Source organism: Salvelinus fontinalis, chromosome 31 (assembly GCF_029448725.1).
Source record: "Salvelinus fontinalis isolate EN_2023a chromosome 31, ASM2944872v1, whole genome shotgun sequence".
Lineage (NCBI taxonomy): Eukaryota > Metazoa > Chordata > Actinopteri > Salmoniformes > Salmonidae > Salvelinus > Salvelinus fontinalis.
In genome coordinates this window covers 25731614-25753922 of record NC_074695.1, presented here as the reverse complement: position 1 = coordinate 25753922, position 22309 = coordinate 25731614, and the positions used below count along the sequence as shown (strand labels likewise).

Genomic DNA, 22309 nt, shown 5'->3' with positions numbered 1-22309 from the left:
TTTGTATAGCTGTGTGTGTGGTTTGGGGGTGGGGGGGGGGGGGGGGTTGTTAAGTAGTTGTTACAATACACAAGTGAGTGAATGAGAGGGAGAGTGAGAGACTTTCCAGGGATTTTCCTGTTTAGGTTTTATGGCATTCATACGTCCAGGTTAAGCATTGAGAGGAAAATAAAGCTTTCTGTCACTTTATAAAAACTGTCAAAGAGGCCTGTGGGCAGTTTGGTCCAGGTGCACAACATACCGCATGCACTGAACACTGGTCCTCTCTTTAACTTCACCAGAGAGGCCGGTGGGAGTCATTCAGACCAGTGACGTGCGGGGATGTCGGCGGGCACAGGCTATTATCAAATGCAGATTTACTCACAAATAAACATTTGTAAAGCCCAAGTTAACCATACAACAGATAGCTCCAACAATTAGAGTGACATAGGCTATTTAATGAAATTGACAAAAAAAATCATCAAATGTAAATACCAATGTAGCCAAGATACACAAGCGTTAGCATTGTCTCCGATGGCGGCATATTTCATATAAAAAATCTTATCAAATTAAGTTTTATTTCCTTACTGTGAAATGCTTACTTACAAGCCCTTAACCAACAACGCAGTTCTAAGAAAAAGAATAGTTAAGAAAATATTTACTAAATGTACTAAATTTAAAAAAGTTACACAATAAAATAACAATAGCGAGGCTATATACAGGGGGTACAGTTACCGAGTCAATGTGCGGGGCTACAGGTTAGTCAAGGTCATTGAGGTAATATGTACATGTAAGTAGGGATAAAGTGACTATGAATAGATAATAAACAGTGAGTAGCAGCAGCGTAAAAAAAGGGGGCGGGTCAATGCAAATAGTCCAGGTAGCCATTTGATTAACTGTTCAGTAGTCTTATGGTTTAGGGGTTAAGGAGCCATTTGGACGTAGACTTGGCACTCCGGTACTGTTTGCAGTGCGTTAGCAGAGAGAACAGTCTATGACTTGCGAGGCTGGAGTCTTGACAATTTTCAGGGTCTTCCTCTGACACCGCCTGGTATAGAGGTTCTGGATTGCAGGAAGCTTGACCCTAGTGATGTACTGGGCCGTACGCACGACCCTCTGTAGCACCTTGTGGTTGGATGCCGAGCAGTTGCCATACCAGGCGATAATGCAATCAGTCAGGATGCTCTCGATGGTGCAGCTGTAGAACTTGTTTGAGGATCTGAGGACCCATGCCAAATCTTTTCAGTCTCCTGAGGGGAATAGTCGTTGTAGTGCCCTCTTCACGACTGTCTTGGTGTGATTGGACCATGACAGTTTGTTGGTCATGTGGACACCAAGGAACTTGAAGCTCTCGACCTGCTCCACTATAGCCCCAGTGATGTGAATGGGGGAGTACTCTTTTGTCTTGATCACGTTGAGGGAGAGGTTGTTGTCCTAGTACCACACTGCCAGGTCTCTGGCTGTCTCATCATTGTCGGTGATCAGGCCTACCACCGTTGTGTAGTTGGCAAACTTAATGACGGTGTTGGAGTCGTGGGTCGCCACGCAGTTGTGGGTTAACTGAATAGTTTGCAACCAAAATGGATTAACAATTCTTCCAATGCACCGCACATGCAAACACACACACACACACACACACACACACACACACACACACACACACACACACACACACACACACACACACACACACACACACACACACACACACACACACACACACACACACACAATAATATTATTATTATGTGAAATATTATTACACACACATAATAAAAACAAGTTCTCACAGTGTCACTGCAGAATTAGACATTCATCCATGTTCTCCAAACGTCAATTTTCGAAGTTGCTCCAAATGTCAAAAGGTTAAGTTTAGGCACTCATTTTGAATGGTTATGGTAAGGGTTAAGGTTTGGGAAAGGGTTAAAACATTAAGTTTAGGCACTCAGTTCGAATGGTTATGGTAAGGTTTAAGGTTTGGGAAAGGGTTAAAACATTAAGTTTAGGCACTCAGTTCGAATGGTTAAGGTAAGGGTTAAAGTTTGGGAAAGGGTTAAAACATTAAGTTTAGGCACTCAGTTCGAATGGTTAAGGTAAGGGTTAAGGTTTGGGAAAGGGTTAAAACATTAAGTTTAGGCACTCATTCCAAATGGTTAAGGTAAGGGTTAAGGTTTGGGATAGGTTTAAACACAAAAATAAAAAAGCACTGTCCACGACTGGGATCGAACACGCAACCTTCTGATCCAGACTCATGGCCCATCCACATCACTCTAGCAAAACCCAAGCCAACTTGATGGTAATAGCGCTGTTGCCCCTAGTGGCCGGTTTTGAAGGCATTTTCCGACGTCCACAGAACAAATTCCATCGTCAATCTTGAATGATCTGGCTGCATAATAAAGAATGAAATTTCCATATCAACAATTGAAATGACTGAAAAATGCAGATCCAAACGTCCAAAAAGTTCTAAAACAAAGTTCTAGCTTGATAAATCAAATGCATCAAAGGGATGTTCTGAATTCTCAGGTTCATTCAACAGTAGCATAACCCGCAAATTGCAAAGGAAATGCATTTAGGCTTCCCTTTACTTGCAAATTAAGTCAATTCGTCTTTCCTTCAGGGTGAACTCTCAGTGACAGCATTCTAGAAGACACAGCAGAACCCCGTGTCTATGATGTAATTCTGCATGCAAACAGCAGGCCCACTTTCACATGGAAGGCGCATCCCCAATGCCTCATTTTATTCCATTTTCAAACTGACACAAAAAGTCGCACACACACAAACAGTATCTCCCACTCAGCACACAGGTAGGCAGTTCCATCCACTAGGGCATCCAGACGGTTGGAGAGAAGAATCATCCCGTCAGAGTGCGCCCCCATGCAGCCACGCAAGTAAAATTGTTGTAGTCGCATCCATCGTGTAGAAGTCAAGGCTCTGGCCCCCGGGAGAAGACCCATTCCCAGTACGTCCAAAGGTAAATGTCCAAGTCTGGGTAAAAAAAAAAAGAATTGGTAATGACATTTCAGACAAGTAGAACATCCAGTACTCACTGTTCACCCGGCAGCTAGCAGTGAGGGAGATGGTGGTTGCCCGTCATGAATAAAGTGAAGTGCTCCTGTATTTATAATCGACGTTGCACTCTTTGATCCCTCCAAACAGCGCGTTACGTTCTTCCAACCTGGAAACATTGTCAGGTGCGGCGTAGTGTCCATTTGTCAGGTTGTTTCTGTGATATATGAAATCGTCTCAATGCAACGAAGGGAGCTACTTCAAGCTAGCGACACCTACGCTGACCCAGTCCATCAACAGTGACTGGAGTCAAGAACAGCTGTGCGTGTCAACGATTTTAATTGATTCGAATAGCTGGAAGGAAGGTATGAATACTGTTGAATACTGAATACTGAGAATTTGAGCATAAAAACCACAATAATCATAATTCTTTATTGGGATTTTCATAACAGCTTTTAAAAAATGTGAATAGCATAGGGTAAGCACTGCCAACCCTGACTGCACGTCACTGATTCAGACTGCACCTTTAAACACATAGATACACTCTGAAACACACATATGTCTGCACCCAACATTCAAAACACATATAAACCAGCTCAGCACATTTCCTAGCCCATCCACTCCCACTTATTGGCTCTTTGAGTAATGAAAAAACAAAAAAATAAGCTAAGTAAGTAAGCTACACTAAAAAGTAATGGAAAACAAGTAATACACAGTAAATGAAGAGACTTGGCCTCTTCTCAGGCAGTGAAGCACAGTTATTAAATAATTGAGTGAGAGACAGAGATGTCATAATTCTCCTGGGTCTAGCATGACTGCTGGATGTAGAAGTCACTTGCCTCAGTCCCCTCGGTCTCTCTGCCAGATGACTCTCGCTCTCTCTCGCTCGCTATGTCTCTCTCTCTATATATCTTATGCCTGTGTGATTGAGGAGATGATGTGCCAGGCCAGGAAGCTGAGAACGGAGATGAGGAGATGGCTCTCCTGGACAATGCTCAAATAGCCCAGTGAAGGACCCACAGAGCCTGGCACTAAAGTTTCCCCCTCTGCCTGTCAAAGCACCAGGGTTGTAATCATGTGCCATAGCAACAGTGGCATCATAATGATGAGTCCTATATTTATAGGGGGAGATCAAGCTGACCCTGTTTATCAAAAGTGTTGGAAAAACTTGTCAATAATCAACTGACTGGCTATTTTGATGTCTATAGTATTCTCTCTGGTATGCAATCTGGTTTCCGCTCAGTTTATGGATGTGTCACTGCTACCTTAAAGGTCCTAAATGATGTTACCACTGCCCTTGACTGTAAGAAACGTTGTGCTGCTATTTTCATTGACTTGGCCGAAGCTTTAAAAATGGTAGACCATTCCATTCCTGTGGGTCGGCTAAGGAGTATTGGTATCTCTGAGGGGTCTTTGGCCTGGTTTGCTAACTACCTCTCTCAAAGAGTGCACTGTATAAAGTCAGAACATCTGCTGTCTCAGCCACTGCCTATCACCGAGGGAGTACCCCAAGGCTCGATCCTAGGCCCCACACTCTTCTCAATTTACATCAACAACATAGCTCAGGCAGTACCAGCCATTTATATGCAGATGATACAGTCTAATACTCAGCTCGTCCCCAAATGTTGTGTTGAACGCTCTACAACACGTGTCAAACTCATTCCACGGAGTGCCGATTGTTTTTGCTCTTCCCTTGTACTTGATTGATGAATTAAGGTCACAAATGATTGAGGAACTCCCCACACCTGATAGTCTAGGTCTTAATTGAAAGGAAAAAACTAAAACCTGCAGACACCAGGCACTCTATGGAACGAGTTTGACACCCCGGCTCTCGAACAGAGCTTTTGTTTTGTCCAGCAAGCGTACAAGTACTTGTAAGTACTTAGAACATATCAAAGCTGCAGGCTAAGGTTAAATCTAGACTTGGTTTCCTCTATCATAATCGCTCCTCTTTCACCCCAGCTGCCAAACTAACCCTGATTCAGATGTCCATCCTACCCATGCTAGATTACGGAGACATAACTTATAGATGGGCAGGTTAGGGTGCTCTGGAGCGGCTAGATGTTCTTTACCGTTCGGCGATCAGATTTTCCACCATTGTGCCTTATAGGATATATGACCACACAGTATAGTCCTCTGTGAACCGGTCATCTCTGTATACCCAGCGCAAAACTCACTGGTTGATGCCTCTTAGGCCTCACTCCCCCCTATCTGAGATACCTACTGCAACCCTCATCCTCCACATACAGCACCCGTTCTTCCAGTCACATTCCGGTATAAGGTCTCCAAAGCACACACGCCCATGTGTCACTCCTTTTTTCAGGCCGCTGCAGTTAGCAACTGGAACAAGCTGCAAAAAAACACTCAAACTGGAAAGTTTTTATCTCCATCTCTACATTCAAAGAATCGATCATACTGACAGTTGTGGCTGTTTCACGTGATGTATTGTTGTCTCGACCTTTTCGCTGTCTGTGCCTCACAACGTTTGTACCATGTTTGTGCTGCTACCATGTTGTGTTGCTACCATGTTGTGTTGCTGTCATGTTGTGTTGCTACCATGTTGTGTTGTCACGTTGTGCTGCCGCCACGCTACAGTATGTTGCCGTCTTAGGTCTCTCTTCATGTTGTTGTCGTGTCTCTTTTGTCGTGAGGTGTGTTTTGTCCTAATTTTTTTATTTTTTATCTCAGCCCCTATCCCCACAGGAGGTGTTTTGCCTCTTGGTAGGCCGTCATTGTCAAGAAGAATTGGTTCAGATAAAGGTTAAATACAAATCAAGGTGCAATAAGATCCTTCATTATGTAGGTAGCTTTCTCTTAGGATTATTGAAACAGACACTTACTGTCCTATTTTAACCAGTGTGGCAAATCAGCTGTAGAATTGTAAAAACGTTTAGAAGAGGTATGTTGGGGGGGGGGGGGGGGGGCTTTCCTGTTACATGCTGGTGCACTGTGTGCCCCCCTGAGTGTGCCCCATAATTGTTCTCAGGAGGGGGGGGGGGGGGGGGGCATGAGGTACTCACCTGCATGTTAATCTAAGCCCCTTTGTAACCCTGCGGAAATGAGTCCTCAATTAGGCCTGCTGGTCCTAGGACCCCACGGACCCCCCGGCCCATGAGTACATACATACATACCGATCCCTGCTCTACTAACAAGCAGAGTAAGGGACACAGAGGGGGGCTAAAGGGTTCCCAGTTTGAGTAATACATGTGTTTATAACTGCCTTCTGTGTGTGTGTGTGTGTGTACGTATGTGTGTACGTGCGTGCGTCCGTGCATGTGTGTGCACGCGCTCGTGGCTGTATGTCGCATGGGCATGAACATTCCAAGCTGGGAAAAGTTGGGGTCAGCGGTGACAGCAGGGTCATTATGATATTTCTATGAAGAATGTGAGTCATAATGTTTGGATGTTTGCTCTACTACCCCCCCCCCCCTCTTTCCCACAGCAGCCCCTCCTGGAGAATGTCAGGGAGCCAGTAATATGAAAGGTTAAGGGGCAGTGGTGGGATGTAAGGTGTTGGGGGACATGACAGCACAGATTTGTTTGTAGATAATGGGGAGAGGTGAGTGAAAAGGGACTCATAGTTCCTCACAGTACAGTCAGCAGTCAACCTCTCTTCTGTGAACAGTGTTGGGGAGTAGTGACCTACTAGTTCAACTAGTCATTTAACTACATTTTGCAGTAGCTCAGTGGTAGTTGAACTAAATTCAAACCTAGGTAGTATTTTCAGTGGTTAATTACTTGTTTTGCCATGTAGCAGTGTAGCTAAATATGGGTGAAGTAGGCAAGAATTTCCTTTCCTTTTTCGGCAACTTCAGTAAACTATTTATTCTTTTAGATTTAGTGTAGTTTAACTTCTTCCAAGTGTGAAGTCACTGGGTGTGTCTGAGTGGTAAGGCCAAAGCAACCGCCTGCGGACGAAAGTCGAGGAGTGAAGTCGGGGAACGTGCATCTGTGACAGCTGAAACTTGGACACTAATGTGGTTTTCCAGCAGGCACTGCCGTTGTTTATATATATTTTTAAATTATAATGTTGAAAAAAACATGTCCCCAACCCCTATATCACACAATCACAAACTTCACAAATCACAAATCTTATGTGTGTACATTGTACACTCAATTAGTAAGAGAGATTCTCAAACATAACATTAATTTGTATATATCCACTGTATACATGAATGGCGGCAAAGTTGATTCCGGTTTCAGTCATGTATTTGGTCACGTCCCCGTGAGTCAAAAAGAAGAAGAAGAAGCTATGAAGCTATGGCTGCAGAATGAAGTTGGTGGAGAGAAACTGCAGAAACCTGCAGTCGACTGCAGTCAACTTCATGATTTTTGATCACATGATTTTTGTAAAGTTCATGCAGTCGGACAATTTTTATCCCCATAATGCAACACACTGACAAAGGCGGTGACTTGTCAAATGTGATGCTCTGGAACGGGCCTGGTAGCTTGATAAACTATGTTTCCAGGGTACATTCCCCAACTCTCTGTAAATACAGTGACGCCACCCTGTGTAGGAAATAGGAATGCCATCCTTGTTGACCATTAACATAAGGCAGCAAGCCTGAATACCATAGACTGCGTTTATACAGGCAGCCCAATTCTGATATTTACTTTTCAGAGCAGATCTGATTCCACAAAAATAACAATAAGTGAGAATTGGGCTGCCAGTGTGAATGCAGCCATAGTTGTGTAATACTCAGTAGTGTATAAAACAGTAGATGTTAAGCCATGTCATTTTGACAATAAACTACTCAGACGTAAAGTAACTGGGCACTTTATTGTGTTAATCAAAAACAATCCGCCACAACAATCCACAAAGAACTCTGGAAGTAATACAGTGCACCATGTCAACTTTGGCCTCTGAACTTTGAACTGTTTCTACAGACTACCTCTCCTCCTTAGCCAATATGTAAAGAGCTCTCCTTTCCTCCAAACACACACACACACACACACACACACACACACACACACACACACACACACACACACACACACACACACACACACACACACACACACACACACACACACACACACACACACACACACACACACACACAGTTGGGGTGCGTAACATAGCATGGAATAGAAAGGATCAGCGGTTGGAGGGCAGCGTGAAGAACAATGATGCTCATTGGACAACCGGATCAACATTTACCAAATGTTTTTTGACTGATGATAGTTTTTGCAGAACGTGTATGGTACAACTGTCAGGGCTCTAATCAATCGGTAACGCTGTAGTTTAGCGTTACAGCTTGATTTCAATTTAAAAGCAACGTCCCCGCATTAGCAGAGACTGCGTTCACAGTAAACACTGCGTTTGTCATCTCAATTGGAAATCACCTTTAAGTTTCTGTCGCGCAATCTGTAGCGCTTCATCGATACAGATTGAATAGAGCCCCAAGTCTCTACATGAAAAGAAAAAAAATATCCACCATAACATATTAGCTTATTTGTGCACATGATACATAGGATAACCATATTGACCATTGTTGAACACAATCTCACTTCTCAAAGGGTGTCTCCCAAATGGCACTCTATTCCCTATAGAACCCAATGGGCCCTGGTCAAAAGCGGTGCGCTAGGGAATAGAGTGCCATTCAGATAGGCAGCCAAAGTCTCCATTGTACACCGTCTAGCCCCTAACCTTGGTCATGCAATTGGAGAGCACAAAACTACAGCCCACTTAACTTATTGGCCTCAGTCGTTCAATAGTTAATAATTACACCTTTATAAAGCAGCTATAAATAAAAGACCGGATTCCGCACATCTGTATGCTCTCATAGACTTCGCAGGTAAAAGGAGAAACATTTAAAGCACGTTTTATTCTAAAAAGCCAACTTGTCAACAACAGACTATGTATGACGTGCATTGAATCGTACCATAGGCCTATACACGGAAACCAGGCCTATACACGGAAAGGAAACTAGGTGGCGATCTACTCACACCATTTCACCGAGGACAAATGTGTTTTGCTGAACTGAAGGCATCAAAGATATACTGTAAAATTAACACTCAGAGATGGGCCTACAGATACAGCACGGAGGGAGGGACGTTTATTTACGCACGCACACAGCTACTGATCATTTACCCAGGCAAACAGTGTAGCCTAAAAGAACAAGGTATGTACCATTTGGAATAAAAATCGAGATGTTTTCTTTTCACATATAAATATCATGCTTTTAGCCCAAAGTTGGGATGTCGTATTCAAAGCCCACTATTGTTTTGCCACGTCCACATTGGTGTTGTGCAGTCTGTCACTTGAACCATCTCAACTCCCCCCATGTAAATGTGTCAGCACACAACACAAGTCATTAGAGTCAGAAAATACACACAGATCATTTAAATAAATGACTAAATAAAACACAAAACATTTTTCTTGTCACCCCATAAACATACAGGTAGAATATCGCCCACTTCCTCTACCTTGTCAGCCATTTTGTAAAATAGAATCACAACGGAACCATTGTATTGATCCTGTAAACTCTCTCTCTCTGCTTCAGAATCTCACCTCATTGTAAGAACTCTCTCTATACCCTGGAATGACAGTAGTGCTTTCTCCTATCTGTAGTGGTTTGGACCAAAAAAAAGTATATCAAAGCCTGCATCTGCCACAAAGCACACATCTACGTTATGCTCTCTTTGCAAAACACGTGAAATGTGATTATACCTAAGTTGATCAATGTGCGTTTGGAGGTATGTGGAGCCCATTGTTTTTCTGTCCATCTCACAATTTATAATCCCTGTTATCAAAGTTATTGTCATCTTGGGTTGTAAACGTGTGTGTCACAGGAGGCTGCTGAGGCCAGGACGGCTCATAATAATGGACAGAAACGGAGCAAATGGAGGGGCATCAAACACCTGGAAACCATGGAAACCATGTGTTTGATACCGTTCCACTGATTCCACTCCAGTCATTACCACGAGCCCGTCCTCCCTAATAAAGGTGCCACCAACCTCCTGTGGTGTGTATGTGTGTCTTTTTCCATTCTGATATTCCGCTTACGAGTCAGTTGTATTCCAGTTGAGAGATTGAGTGACACACACTGAGCCTTCTTTTAACTTGGGGACCCTTTCAGTCTATTCTGTAGAGGTGAGGTCTCCATCAGAGGTTCTCCAGGAGAGTATATCCAAAGGGATTGAGAGCTGGGACAGATAGAACTAAGATAGGGGGAATAATAAGGGGTGATACAAGCTAATCGGGGGTCAGGGGTCAGGGCAGAGTGAAGCATCATGGGGCAGTAGCTAGTGGGGTGTCGGAAGATAAATATTCACAAAGAAGGAGGTGCTGTGTATGTGTTGACACCCTCCAGAAGTCCTTGGTCTCTATCAGTCTCTGTCTCTCTCTTTTCCTCTTCCCTCTCTTCCCTCTCTCGCCACCCTCAGTCTCTCGCCTTCTTTCTCTCCTCTCTCTCTGCTGTCACTCCCCTGCGCTGCGTGGTGCTCGTGGGGAGTGTTTCCCGTCGTGGGTTCGGCGGTTCCTCCCCTTGCGGATGTCCTGCAGATGCTTCCACTTCTTGTTAGGGGGCTGGACCACGGGACCAATGGGCGGAGCCTGTTTGTCGGGAGAAGATGGGAAGCTCTTGTCGAATTGGGCGCTCTTGCGCGCCCACACCTGCTCACAGATCTGATCCACGGAGCTGAGGTTCGGGTGGTCCACCAGCTGCATGAAGTCCCGGTACCACAGCTTCTGATTGGTGGAAGGTGGGCCGCCGCCTCCGCTGCGGGGGTCCAATCGAAGGAGAGGGTCGGCGGGCGGGGAGGAAGAGGAGGAGGAGGGTACTACCTCCAGGGTGATGCCCAGTAGGGTCTGGGTGAAGCCGTGCTCCATGGCGTGGCACTGGTAGAGGCCCACGTCCCGCTTCAGGACCCTCCTCACCAACAGCCCCCGCTCTGTCTGCAGCACACGGTCATCCAGACGCAGCTGACATCACACACAGACAGAAACACACACCGCTGAGTATTAGAGCTTGAAACAGTCAATGTGAACCAGAAATCCCTTGAATACTGTTGAAAATATTAGTGAGATGAAAGAGTTACTATGAATGACCTCTCAACTGTATGTCTCTCAACTGTCAGTTTGCCTTTTACCTCTTCCTTGGCGTTGTGGGGTTGTTTCTGGAAGGTCCAGGTCACTCTGGCCTGCAGGGATTTGGGGATACACTCCAGGAAGGTGCTGCTCCCTTCCACCCCGAACAGCCTCCTCTCTGCCACCCGGTGCTTGTGGTGGTCTACAGTGGGCGATACACACCATCAGATAACGCGAGCTAATGTGAGATTACAATTGAAAATTTATTTTACAGTCTTGAGTTGGCCAACATATCATTCCAAGTAGTAAAAAAAGTGTAAGTAAATCACCACGTGATTGTGTGCCATTTGTCCCTTGTCACAGCCAAACTCGGAGATAACCCCACTGACCTTTCCCTGTCTTGCGCAACACCCTCACCGAGCACGATATGACATAATTGTGTGGAATCGTCATGTCATGCCGTTTGTGTAACTCGTCTAATACAGCCCAAAGAGAGATTATGGCACATAATCACACTAATCACCCTGCCCTCTCTGGGCGGGAGCATGGGAGAGAGAGTTAGCTCGTTGGCACAGTCCGAGTGCGTGACTAAAACGCTTGTCTAGTCTCCCATTGATATCAGCATGATTTACGAGTCTGAGTTCAGAGCTCAGTTCATGAGTCTGAGTTCAGACTTAGTGCAGAGTGAAAGAGTCTTACCTCCTGAACACAGGGTGTTGGGGTCTCCATTCCTCACGTCCTGACGACGGAACCGCCTGGAGAACAAGGACAGATATGTCTGTCTGATCGCTTGGGATTATAATGACTAGGGTTCTACCAGGAACCAAAAAGGTTTCTCCTATGGGGACAGCTGAAAAAACCCTTTAGGAACCCTTTTTTTCTAAGAGTGTAGTCAGCTGGGATTTGTATGAGTAGGGTTTGTATGAGTAGGGTTTGTGGTGTTTAGATTTGGTTGGTTATAGTGGATCAGGTTTGGTGATTACAGTATTAAAAGTTGTGGAGGAAGTTGGTTATAGTTAAAAAATTGGGCAAATAGCATGTTCACTGTTTGGTGTTGGGTAGGTAGCATGCTGGCTTGTAAATTAGAGTTTGTATATTTGTTTACCATTGGTTGTTGGGTAGGTAGCATGCTGGGTTGTATGTTAGGCTTTGTACTTTTGTTTACCGTTTGGTGTTGGCTAGGTAGCGGGTGCAGGAGGTGCCGTCCCAGGCGCAGTAGGGGTCTCTGGCCAGGCAGCACTCAGCACAGGCCTTCCCATAGATACTGCAGCGATGCAGAGGAACCTGGGCCAGACCCGTGTCTGAGCCCACATACAGCTGTTGCTGTGGACAGAGAGAGCGGAGAAATGTTAGTGGCCCGCAGTCAAATGACTTGATATTAAACATCTTGTAATTACAGTATTAGAGAGCTAATAATTCACTGGTGCCAATCTTTCAGATTGTATCTTAGCTTTCCTCTCGTGCTCTCTTTTAGCTTCTAGTCGTCGCCCCTACGATGATACGTTAGGGTTTAAGAGACTCTTACCCGTTTTGAGGATATCTGCATGTTGATGACGGATGAGGCATCCTGTAGAGCAGAATAAACGGTTAAGTATCACACTCTTAAATAGAAACGTAAACATAGACTTACTTGCATAACATTAAATATACACATACAAGCCAGAGGAGGCTGGTGGGAGGGGTTATTGGAGGACAGGCTCCTTGTCATGGCTGGAGTAGAATAAGTGGAACAATATCAAACACGTGGAAATCACGTTTGACTGCGCTCAGTTTTTTCCATTTTTTTTTTCTTCTTCCCATTCCAGGCACAATGAGTCCTCCTCTTGCTCCTCCCACCAGCCTCCTCTGACACCAGCAGAACGGTGGATGGGGCCCCCTCACCTTGAACACCTCTAGCTCCTCCAGTAGCAGGTCCTCCATGTTGTTCCAGCTCTCTTTAGGTACAGAGATCACCTTCAGCACCGTCCCTTTGTCTGCGACACACCCACACAGAGTTTCAGACTGGATCCCACAACCCATCCATATTCAATATGCACTCTGCTCAGTAATATACATTCCATTTAGTAGAACACATAGAATCCAAGGGTCAAGAGTACCACGTGGATGGCATAAATGACCCTGGGTGCCAGTCTGTTTCTGCTGTTTGGCTCGACAATGACAGCAGTGGAGTTGTCAAGAACACAAGCAGATCTGGGACCAGGCTAAGCATGAATCTTAACGGCTACCTGTAAGAGTGAGGTGGTTACCTGTGCCAATGAACATGACATCATAATGCCCGTCTGCGGCGCCCACCCGGTCCACAGCGATCTGGGTGAAGCTGTAGTCTACGTTGGTCCTCAGGAAGATGGGCCGGCGGTTCAGGGGGTACACGGGGTTAAACATGAGAGGGTGGTGACGGGCAAACTGGATCACGTCGTCAGGGAAACCCTTGGTGGACTCGAAGCTGCCGAATGTCTTGCTTGGGCACTAATGGGTCACGCAGAGTAACGGTACAGAGAGGTTGTTATGAGGTTATTATAAGATTATTATGAGTTAAGACGGGTCACATGGGCTCAGCCCAGGGTTTAACATCGGCCAAACAGAGCTATCACAATGGTGATTGTTAGTATAGCTAATGAGCTAAACTACTGACGTTAAAATGTCCTATTCAGTAAATTCCTACAGAACTGATGTAGGCTATGTACCATGCCAGGGCGTGGGTAGGGGACTTTGCCCTGGAAGGGGACCCACTGGTAGTTTGGACCCTCTTTGTGGGCGAAGGGCCCCAGGAAAGCCCTGCGGATGTCATTCATGGTGTAGATACACACGGCTGATCCCTTGAATACACTGCTGCTGGGTGGCAGGGAACGCACAGTTAGAGACATAGCCTACTAATAAATACACAATCATAGTCAGGAACTCAAACACACAAACGCACACACACACACTTGCACTCATATGCACACACAAGCACAAGAGCACACAATAACTCAATCAATCCCCTGGTTTGAACTCTGACCTGGAGGTAGAGAAGACGGTGTAGACCAGAGGGTTCTTCCTGTCCTTGGTCTGCAGCATGAACACATCCCCTGTGGGAGGAACACCGGTCAGAGGGTAGAGGTCAAAGGTCGAAGAAACACAAACATAACCTCCGGCTCTGTCCATTTAGCTCAGATGCATCTTCATTGAATCCCGTGCTCCGGTAGGGCCTGGAGCGACAGCTAGGATCAGATAATGCACTCGGAGTGTAGCGGCTACTTACGGAGCTCGTCAAAGTACGTGTCACTGCCGTCACTGCCCGGCACAGAACAGATGAGACGAGTCTTCAAGAACGTGGTCCACTTGTTGACCAGACTACGCTGGCCACCCATATCATTCTGCAACAACATTATAGACCAAAGTTCTAAAGTAAATGTTCCCGTGATAACATATCATTGCCGTACATACTTAAACGTCAAAGGATATTATGGAGAAAAAAAAAGTGCCATTGACACAGCATAGCGTATGTGTACGCCAGAGCCTAAGGAAAAGGTTACGAGTGTATGGCTATGGTATTAGCTATGTTACAATATGCCACAATTTTAAGCTACGGTGTAATACAGGCACGGTATAATGTTCTCACCCTGCAGAGCTGTCCGATACGGGAGTAGGTGGACTTCCCCAGGCCCTGAGCCTCCACCGCCGTCTCCCGGAAGAAGAAGAAGATCTTATCATCGTCTGGGTTCTCACTCTCCGGCACCCAGAACGAACCCACAAACTTAGGCTCTGGAGGGGAAAGACATGACGAGGGTTATAGCGCCTGATTGGTGGAGTGCTGCAGAGATGGCTGTCCTTCTGGAAGGTTTTCCCATCCCCACAGAGGAACTCTAGAACTCCAGAGCTGTCTCTGAGCTCCGTGGACAATTCCTTTGACCTCATGGATTGGTTTTTGCTCTGACGTGCACTGGCAACTGTGGGACCTTATATAGACAGGTGTGTGCCTATCCAAATCATGTCCAATCAATTGAATTTACTACAGGTGGACTCCAATCAAGTTGTAGAAACATCTCAAGGAGGATCAATGGAAACAGGACGCACCTGAACTCAATTTCGAGTCTCATAGCAAAGGGTCTGAATACTTTCCAAGTGCACTGTACATGAGGCATTATATGTGTGTCTCATAGAAAATAGTACCGCATGATACAGACACAATCAGACACGGGTCGAGATACGCTGACAAATGTGCTCTCCTGGGAATTGTCCGAAAGGTACCCGCGACACTAACTTATATAGGTACACACACACTTTGACATACAGTTCACACACACACACTATTTCTCTTTCAGGAATAATGTCGGGGGGCGTCATGGAATAGAAAGGATCTGCAATTGGAGGGCAGTGTGAAAAACGATGATGCTAATTGGACAAACAGATCAACATTTACAGAACGTTTTTATGCTGATAGTGTGTGTGTGTGGTGCGACACACACACACACACACACACACACACACACACACACACACACACACACACACACACACACACACACACACACACACACACACACACTCACCGTTGAGCCAGCGTGAGTCGTGTTGTTCGGTACGAATGGACGGTCGTCCCCCCAGACTGCGGAAGATGGTGAAGTCTCTACCCATGAGGTCAGTGGCCACGCCCGCATACAGCTCGTCACCTTGGAGACGGGAGGAGAGAATGACAACATGAGGTTGCTATGGACAACATGAAGTTGCTATGCTACCTGTGCAAGTGACTGCAGTGCCATTGAGAACCACCAAAGGGACCTCTGATCTAGGATCAGATTAACCTGGCTACTTCCCATTCTAAACCGTTAGGAGGATGAAAAGGATTTGACCCTCTATCAGCAACTTCCACCGACTCGGTTGGAGAGAGTGACTGAGAGGCTGGGCTCACCTATCAGCACCGAGGCTGCAGGGTGACGAGGGTCGTATGGACTCTTCCCTTTCCCATCCTCCATCTTGGACGGGTCGATCCTGAACACGTGGTCCTGGAAGGCGACAGAGAAAGGAGGGGGAGGAACAGTGTTGTAGGAAGCGATGGGGTTACAGGGCAGAGTACAGCCGTAGACACACAGCGAGCGCTCAGATAGCTGCTCATACATGGTCTCTACTGGGTGGATGAAATAAAGAGAGCCAGGGAATGTGTGTGTCTCTTACCTCCATCTTCTGTCCCACCTCCACGAAGGCGCAGGTGGGATGGAAAGCTCCGGTTCCACAGGCGTACAGGTGAGTGCGGTTGTAGTGGTGGACCATCTTCACGTAGTTCACACAGTCTGTCTGCAATGCGAACACATCCGAACACAGCGGTTTAACAATGTCCCTTCTCCCGTCAGTTACCAGCATCCCCTCGTTAAACTTTAACGTCACACCCTCACAACGCATTTAATGACGTGCATTCTTCACATATCAGACACTGTCTGCCTGTAAAACAGTATTGAGTTCTCTCCTCCTGTCTCCACCATATTGTTTTTGTGTTCCCTCCTCCCTCCTCCCTCCTCCCTATCCTCATATCCACTTTCTCCTTTCTGTCTGACATCAACTGTCCCCAACTGTCCCCTTCTTGGTTGTATTATATAGTGATCCTGGCCATCAGTGGACCATGGTTAGTTATAACTGAGTGGCTTCCTGGTAGCGATATCAGCCCAGATGAAAGAGGAGAGGGAGAGGAAAGAAGAGAAGAAAAGAGATTGGGGAGTAGATGAAATGAGAGGAGAGATGAGAGAACAGGAGAGGAGAGGAGAGGAGAGGAGAGGAGAGGAGAGGAGAGGAGAGGAGAGGAGAGGAGAGACTACCCCTCATGGTGACTACCCCTCACGGTGACTAGCCCTCACAGTGACTAGCCCTCACAGTGACCAGCCCTCACAGTGACTAGCCCTCACAGTGACTACCCCTCACCGGCCTGTCGGCCCCAAAATGGCCCTCGCTGGAGCATAGCAGGGTTCCTAGAAAGTTGGCTCCACAGGCCCAGAGCAGAGAGGGCAGGGTGGAACACACAGCACAATGGGCCCTGAGTTACATGTCGTGACTGAGCCACACACAGGGAGAGCTAAGGAGAAGAGGTTTAATATGACCCCATCTTACCCCATACACCCCTGTTTAGCCCTACCAGACTGACCAAGGCCTTTACCTCTGATTGAGACATTCAGAGAGGTTAACAATCGAGGTTAACAACCACCCCCCTCCTCCTACCGTCTCCCCTTCATTCTGTCCCTCAGCGAGGCACCAGCTGTTCTGTTCTCCACTCCCCTAATGTAATTATCCACGGGGCCATCCAGCCCAATGTTCCCCTCTTTCTTTTTCACTCTCTGTTTCTCAGAGCAGGTCATTGGTTCCAGCGTGTGGAGTCCCCCCCTCCCCCCCCCAGACACCAGCTACTGAACCATACACACAGAGACACACACAGAACGCACACACATCACATCCGTCTGTCCAGGGTCAGGTTTCGCCCCTCATCCCTCTGGACCCCCGGGGAACATCGGAGACGAGGTTCACAGAGCGATCTGACTACGCCGTGGAGATCTCTCTTCTCTCGCTCGTGTGTGTCGACTGCTCTTTCAGTCAGTGTCTCTGCTTGCCCAAGTCCTGCTATTAACTGGATCCACTCCTTGTCTGTAAATACATGAACTTTGTGTCTGATTCGGTCCTGTTCTCTGTGATCAGCCAGTGTCAGTGTCCCTCTAGGTCAATCGGAAGGTTTATAAAGCCTGTAACCTTCAGCTAAGGGATTTATGCTGAGAGGAAAAACATCTGAGGAGCCTTTTCACCTAACTAAATATAACACACTGAGTAGTCCACGTGTCATCGACAAGTGTGTGTGTCTGCGTGTGCGTGTCACTAAACTTTAAGCCTGTCTGTGAGTGTTTGATGTTGAGCCACAATTCAAACATGTCATTTTCTGTTAACCAGACATGTCTCTGTTCTCTTTATTCAGTCTATATCCCTGGTTGGCTGCCCCGCCCTAGTGGGTGACAGACACCTTTGTGTGCCCAGTGACGCTGCAGCCAAGCCTGGCCCTGCCCTGCCGGCTAACCGGAGTTCTGCCTCATTAGCCCAGACACACACACAGCCCTGCTGGCCTGGAGCAAGGGGCTTCCACAGAGCCTGGGGGGGGTCAGACACATCCATGGGCCACTTAAGCTATTGACAAACAAAGCAGGAGCAGGCCTCTTTATCCAAGAAGGGGGATACCTCTCCACCCCATCTTTTAATGCGCTGCACACCCCGCCACCCTTTCCACATTAAACCACCCTACCCTACCCACACTCCCCACCCCAGTGACACACACACAGACCATGGAGTGCAGAGCGAGGTTAGGCCGACAGGGCCGGTGGGCAGATGGAGGGAAGCCTTGATGTGTGGCCATGTGTCAAAGGGAGAAGAGCGAGCGAGAGAGAGAGAGAGAGAGAGAGAGGTAGAGAGAGAGAGAGAGAGAGGTAGAGAGAGAGAGAGAGAGAGAGAGAGAGAGAGGTAGAGAGAGAGAGAGAGAGAGCGAGCGAGAGAAAGGTAGAAAGAGTAAAGTGGCTTTGAGAGAGGTGGAGGAGGGGGAAATTGTGTCACTGTTCCCAGTGTTAGAATCAGACTCCTGGCTTCTTAGGTCTGCTCTTCATTCCTCTACCTTGTTCCTCTCCTCTCCTCTCCTCTCCTCTCCTCTCCTCTCCTCTCCTCTCCTCTCCTCTCCTCTCCTCTCCTCTCCTCTCCTTTCTCATCTTTCCTCCTCTCATTTCATCTACTCTCATATCTCTTTTCTTCTCTTCTTTCCTCCCCCTCTCCTCTTTCATCTGGGCTGATATCGCTGCCAGGATGCCACTCAGTTATAACTAACCATGGTCCACGGATGACCAGGATCACTATATAATACAACCAAGAAGGGGATAGTTGGGGACAGTTGATGTCAGACAGAAAGGCAACAGTGGATATGAGGATAGGGAGGAGGGAGGAGGGAGGAGGGAGGAGGGAGGAAGGGGGAGGGGGGAGGGAGGGAGAAAGGGGGGGGGGGGGGGGGGAGAAAGGGAACACGAAAACAATGTGGTGGAGACAGGAGGAGAGAATTCAATAATGTTTTACAGTAAGAGTGACAGTCAGGGACTTAGTACAATGGAGCTCTGTGAGAACCAGGGTCGAGAAATCATCCAGGAAACTCCTTTAATAAAGTGAATGGCTAAAAATGACACGGTTCACAGTGGCAGGCTGCTCCCATTTTGACGGAGGTGGAACCACTTTACAGTGGAAGGAAATAGTTTGAATAAAAAAAATCTAATCAAATCACAAAACATTTAGGTTACTTCTGGCAGTTTGGCTGGTTAATTATTTTGCCGTTCCACAATCTCACCGAAGCCAGGAACCATCCATTCTTCTTAGCAATTGCCAAATGAATCCCATGTTTTACCAGACAGTATTTCAAGTTAACAAAACCAAATCTGTTGGCTCGGACTGCAGGCTAAGCAGTCTGACAGAAAGGCGACAGTCGTTGAAACAGACCTAACTCGTCCGTTGTGACCTGTTTACTGGCTGTGTGAAGTGAGCGCTGTATATTACTTTGACACTTAATGAGCTGAGCTGGTGGGTGTTTCGGCGGCATTGGGCTGTGTGAGGAATCATCCTGTGGAAAACGGAGCCTGTTTTGTCTCGATGAAAGAGGGAGAGAGAGAGAGAGAGAGAGAGGACGAAGAGACTCCTGGTCTGGGCCATAAAAATAAATAAGTGTCTTTGTTTCTCTGGGAACGGTCTAGCGCAGGAGAGCATGAGGGGAAAAAGGGACATGTAGAGAAAGAGAGAGAACTTGTTTCAAAATTCACAGTAACAATTGTGTCTTCCCTGCCCTCCAGAGACACACACGTCACTATAATTAGGGTCAAGAGTGAGGTCACTGTGTGTGTGTGTGTGTGTGTGTGTGTGTGTGTGTGTGTGTGTGTGTGTGTGTGTGTGTGTGTGTGTGTGTGTGTGTGTGTGTGTGTGTGTGTGTGTGTGTGTGTGTGTATATCTCTCATGTGGCATAAGGACCTCATAGTCAGCTAAACTCAACACCACCCTGAGAGTTTATGGAGTCACACACACACACACACACACACACACACACACACACACACACACACACACACACACACACACACACACACACACACACACACACACACACACACACACACACACACACACACACACACACACACACACACACCACCTTTTTTTCCTAAGTCAAATAAAGCCTAAGACCTTTCAGAATGAATCAGAACCTCACCTCCATCTTTAGCGGAATTAATTAAAGAGAAAGAGAGAGGACAAACAGCTGTGTTTCATCCGTCACAGTGCATTCAGACCCCCCCACGTCCTATCAGTGATGCTCAGCGTAGTCAGACTGTGGCTTTACTTAAACACCAAGGACAGAGCCTAGACCCAGGAGACCGGATAATGGCTTTCACTCTGACACTGCCTAAGCCACACACACACACACACGCACACACAGACACACACACACACACACACACACACACACACACACACACACACACACACACACACACACACACACACACACACACACTGACGCCATGGCCACAGTCACCACATGATATTAGGAAAAGGAGGAGAAATACAACGAAAGCATATATCTTCACTTGCTGCATTTCCTATACGTATTACCTCTTTTCATCACACACACACGCACACACACGCGCACACACACACACACGCACACGCACACGCACACGCACACGCACACGCACACGCACACACACACACTGTTCTTCAGGTGAAACAAGAGCCAGTGGTTCACTATGAATGGGGCTCGTTGTCTGTCTCCTCCAGCTGTGTAATCAGACTGATGAGGGGTTTCTGTACTCCAGAGCTACACACACACACACTCACACCCGCACTCACACACTTTCACATACATACCACCAAGCACATCCACGCAAACATTCTAACATGCATATACTGTATGTGAATATATAAATACACACTCACATACTGATACACAATTAGCTTTAAGTGAGGGAGACAGATGAGTGTGTAAAGTGTACATTTGGGTGGTCTGAGTGACCTGAGGACTTTGTAGGGTGGGTCAGTGGAGCCCTACCCTGCCCTGCACCCAGAGGAAGGAGTGCTAAGGCCCCAGGGCCAGATTACACAAACAGCCCAGTCTACCAACCCTTTACAGTAGTTCACTGGAACATAGCACACACTGCGGTGAACAAAGTATTTTAAAAGCTAAAAAGAAAGTATTTCAATTGTAGTAATAGTGTCAGCGTTTGTTACTCACGTTGATGTCCTTTCCTGCCCAGTTACACTCCTCCCTCCAGTCCACTGGGGCCGGCCAGTAGATCTGAAACACAGAGGTCAGAGGTCAAGGGAGGCAGCAGGATGGAGGTATGTCTGGGGTCGCGACCTCGAGCAGGAACAGACCCGTCCGCCACCCTCAGGGAAATGTTTCTAAGGGAGCTTTCCTCCTCCTCTCTGTCTCTCCTCTATCTCTCCATCTCTCCTCTTTCTCTCCTCCTCTCTATCTCTCCTCGATCTCTCCTCCTCTCTGTCTCTCCTCTAAATCTCTCCTCTCCTCTATATCTCTCTCTCTCCTCTATATCTCCTCCTCTCCTCTCCTCTTTCTCTCCTCCTCTCTATCTCTCCTCTAAATCTCTCCTCTCCTCTATATCTCTCTCTCTCCTCTATATCTCTCTCTCTCCTCTCCTCTATATCTCCTCCTCTCTATCGCTCCTCTCTCTCTCCTCCTCTCTCCTCTCCACTTTCTCTCCTCTATCTCTCATCCTCTCTATCTCTCCTCTCCTCTATCTCTCCATCTCTTCTCTATCTCTCCTCCACTCTATCCCTCCTCTCTCGCTCCTCTCTAGCTCTCCTCCTCTCTCTCTCCTCCTTTCTCTCTCCTCTCCTTTATCTCTCCTCCTCGCTCTCTCCTCTCTATCTCTCGTGCTCCCTACCTCTTATTTTTTCTTCCCCGTCTCCGCCACCATGGTGGAGCTGAGAATCCACATGTCACGCCGTAAAAAAGCACACAACCAGGAGCGGAAACCGCTTTAATGACAGGAGGCAAGCCACATGTCCCAGTGTGAAAACACGTTGTAAATCACATCACACCAAATCAACAACGAGTCAAACATTCTGCTCTGCTCATATTTCTCTGGCCTGCAGGAACGTACAGACCCTGTACAGTGTCAGGTTAAAGGGTGCACGTTAGGTCAGTTATAGGGTATGGGTTAATGACTTACACGTACAGTTGAAGTCGGAAGTTTACAAACACTTAAATTGGAGTCATTAAAACTCATTTTTCAACCACTCCACAAA

At 46.8% G+C, this 22309-nt stretch overlaps 1 protein-coding gene across 1 annotated transcript; it reads right to left on the bottom strand.

Moving 5' to 3' along the window:
* Positions 1-7746: 7746 nt before the first annotated feature.
* Positions 7747-21335, bottom strand: LOC129829944 (semaphorin-3B-like; the record flags this gene model as incomplete). The annotated part of the gene is given in 15 exon segments (XM_055891978.1): positions 7747-10912; positions 11080-11219; positions 11717-11772; positions 12183-12340; positions 12543-12584; positions 12899-12990; positions 13264-13483; positions 13702-13846; positions 14016-14085; positions 14259-14373; positions 14619-14761; positions 15550-15669; positions 15909-16002; positions 16172-16291; positions 21273-21335. Coding segments are annotated over 15 exon segments (2082 nt in total), but the record flags the coding sequence as incomplete, so codon positions are not given.
* Positions 21336-22309: the final 974 nt, after the last annotated feature.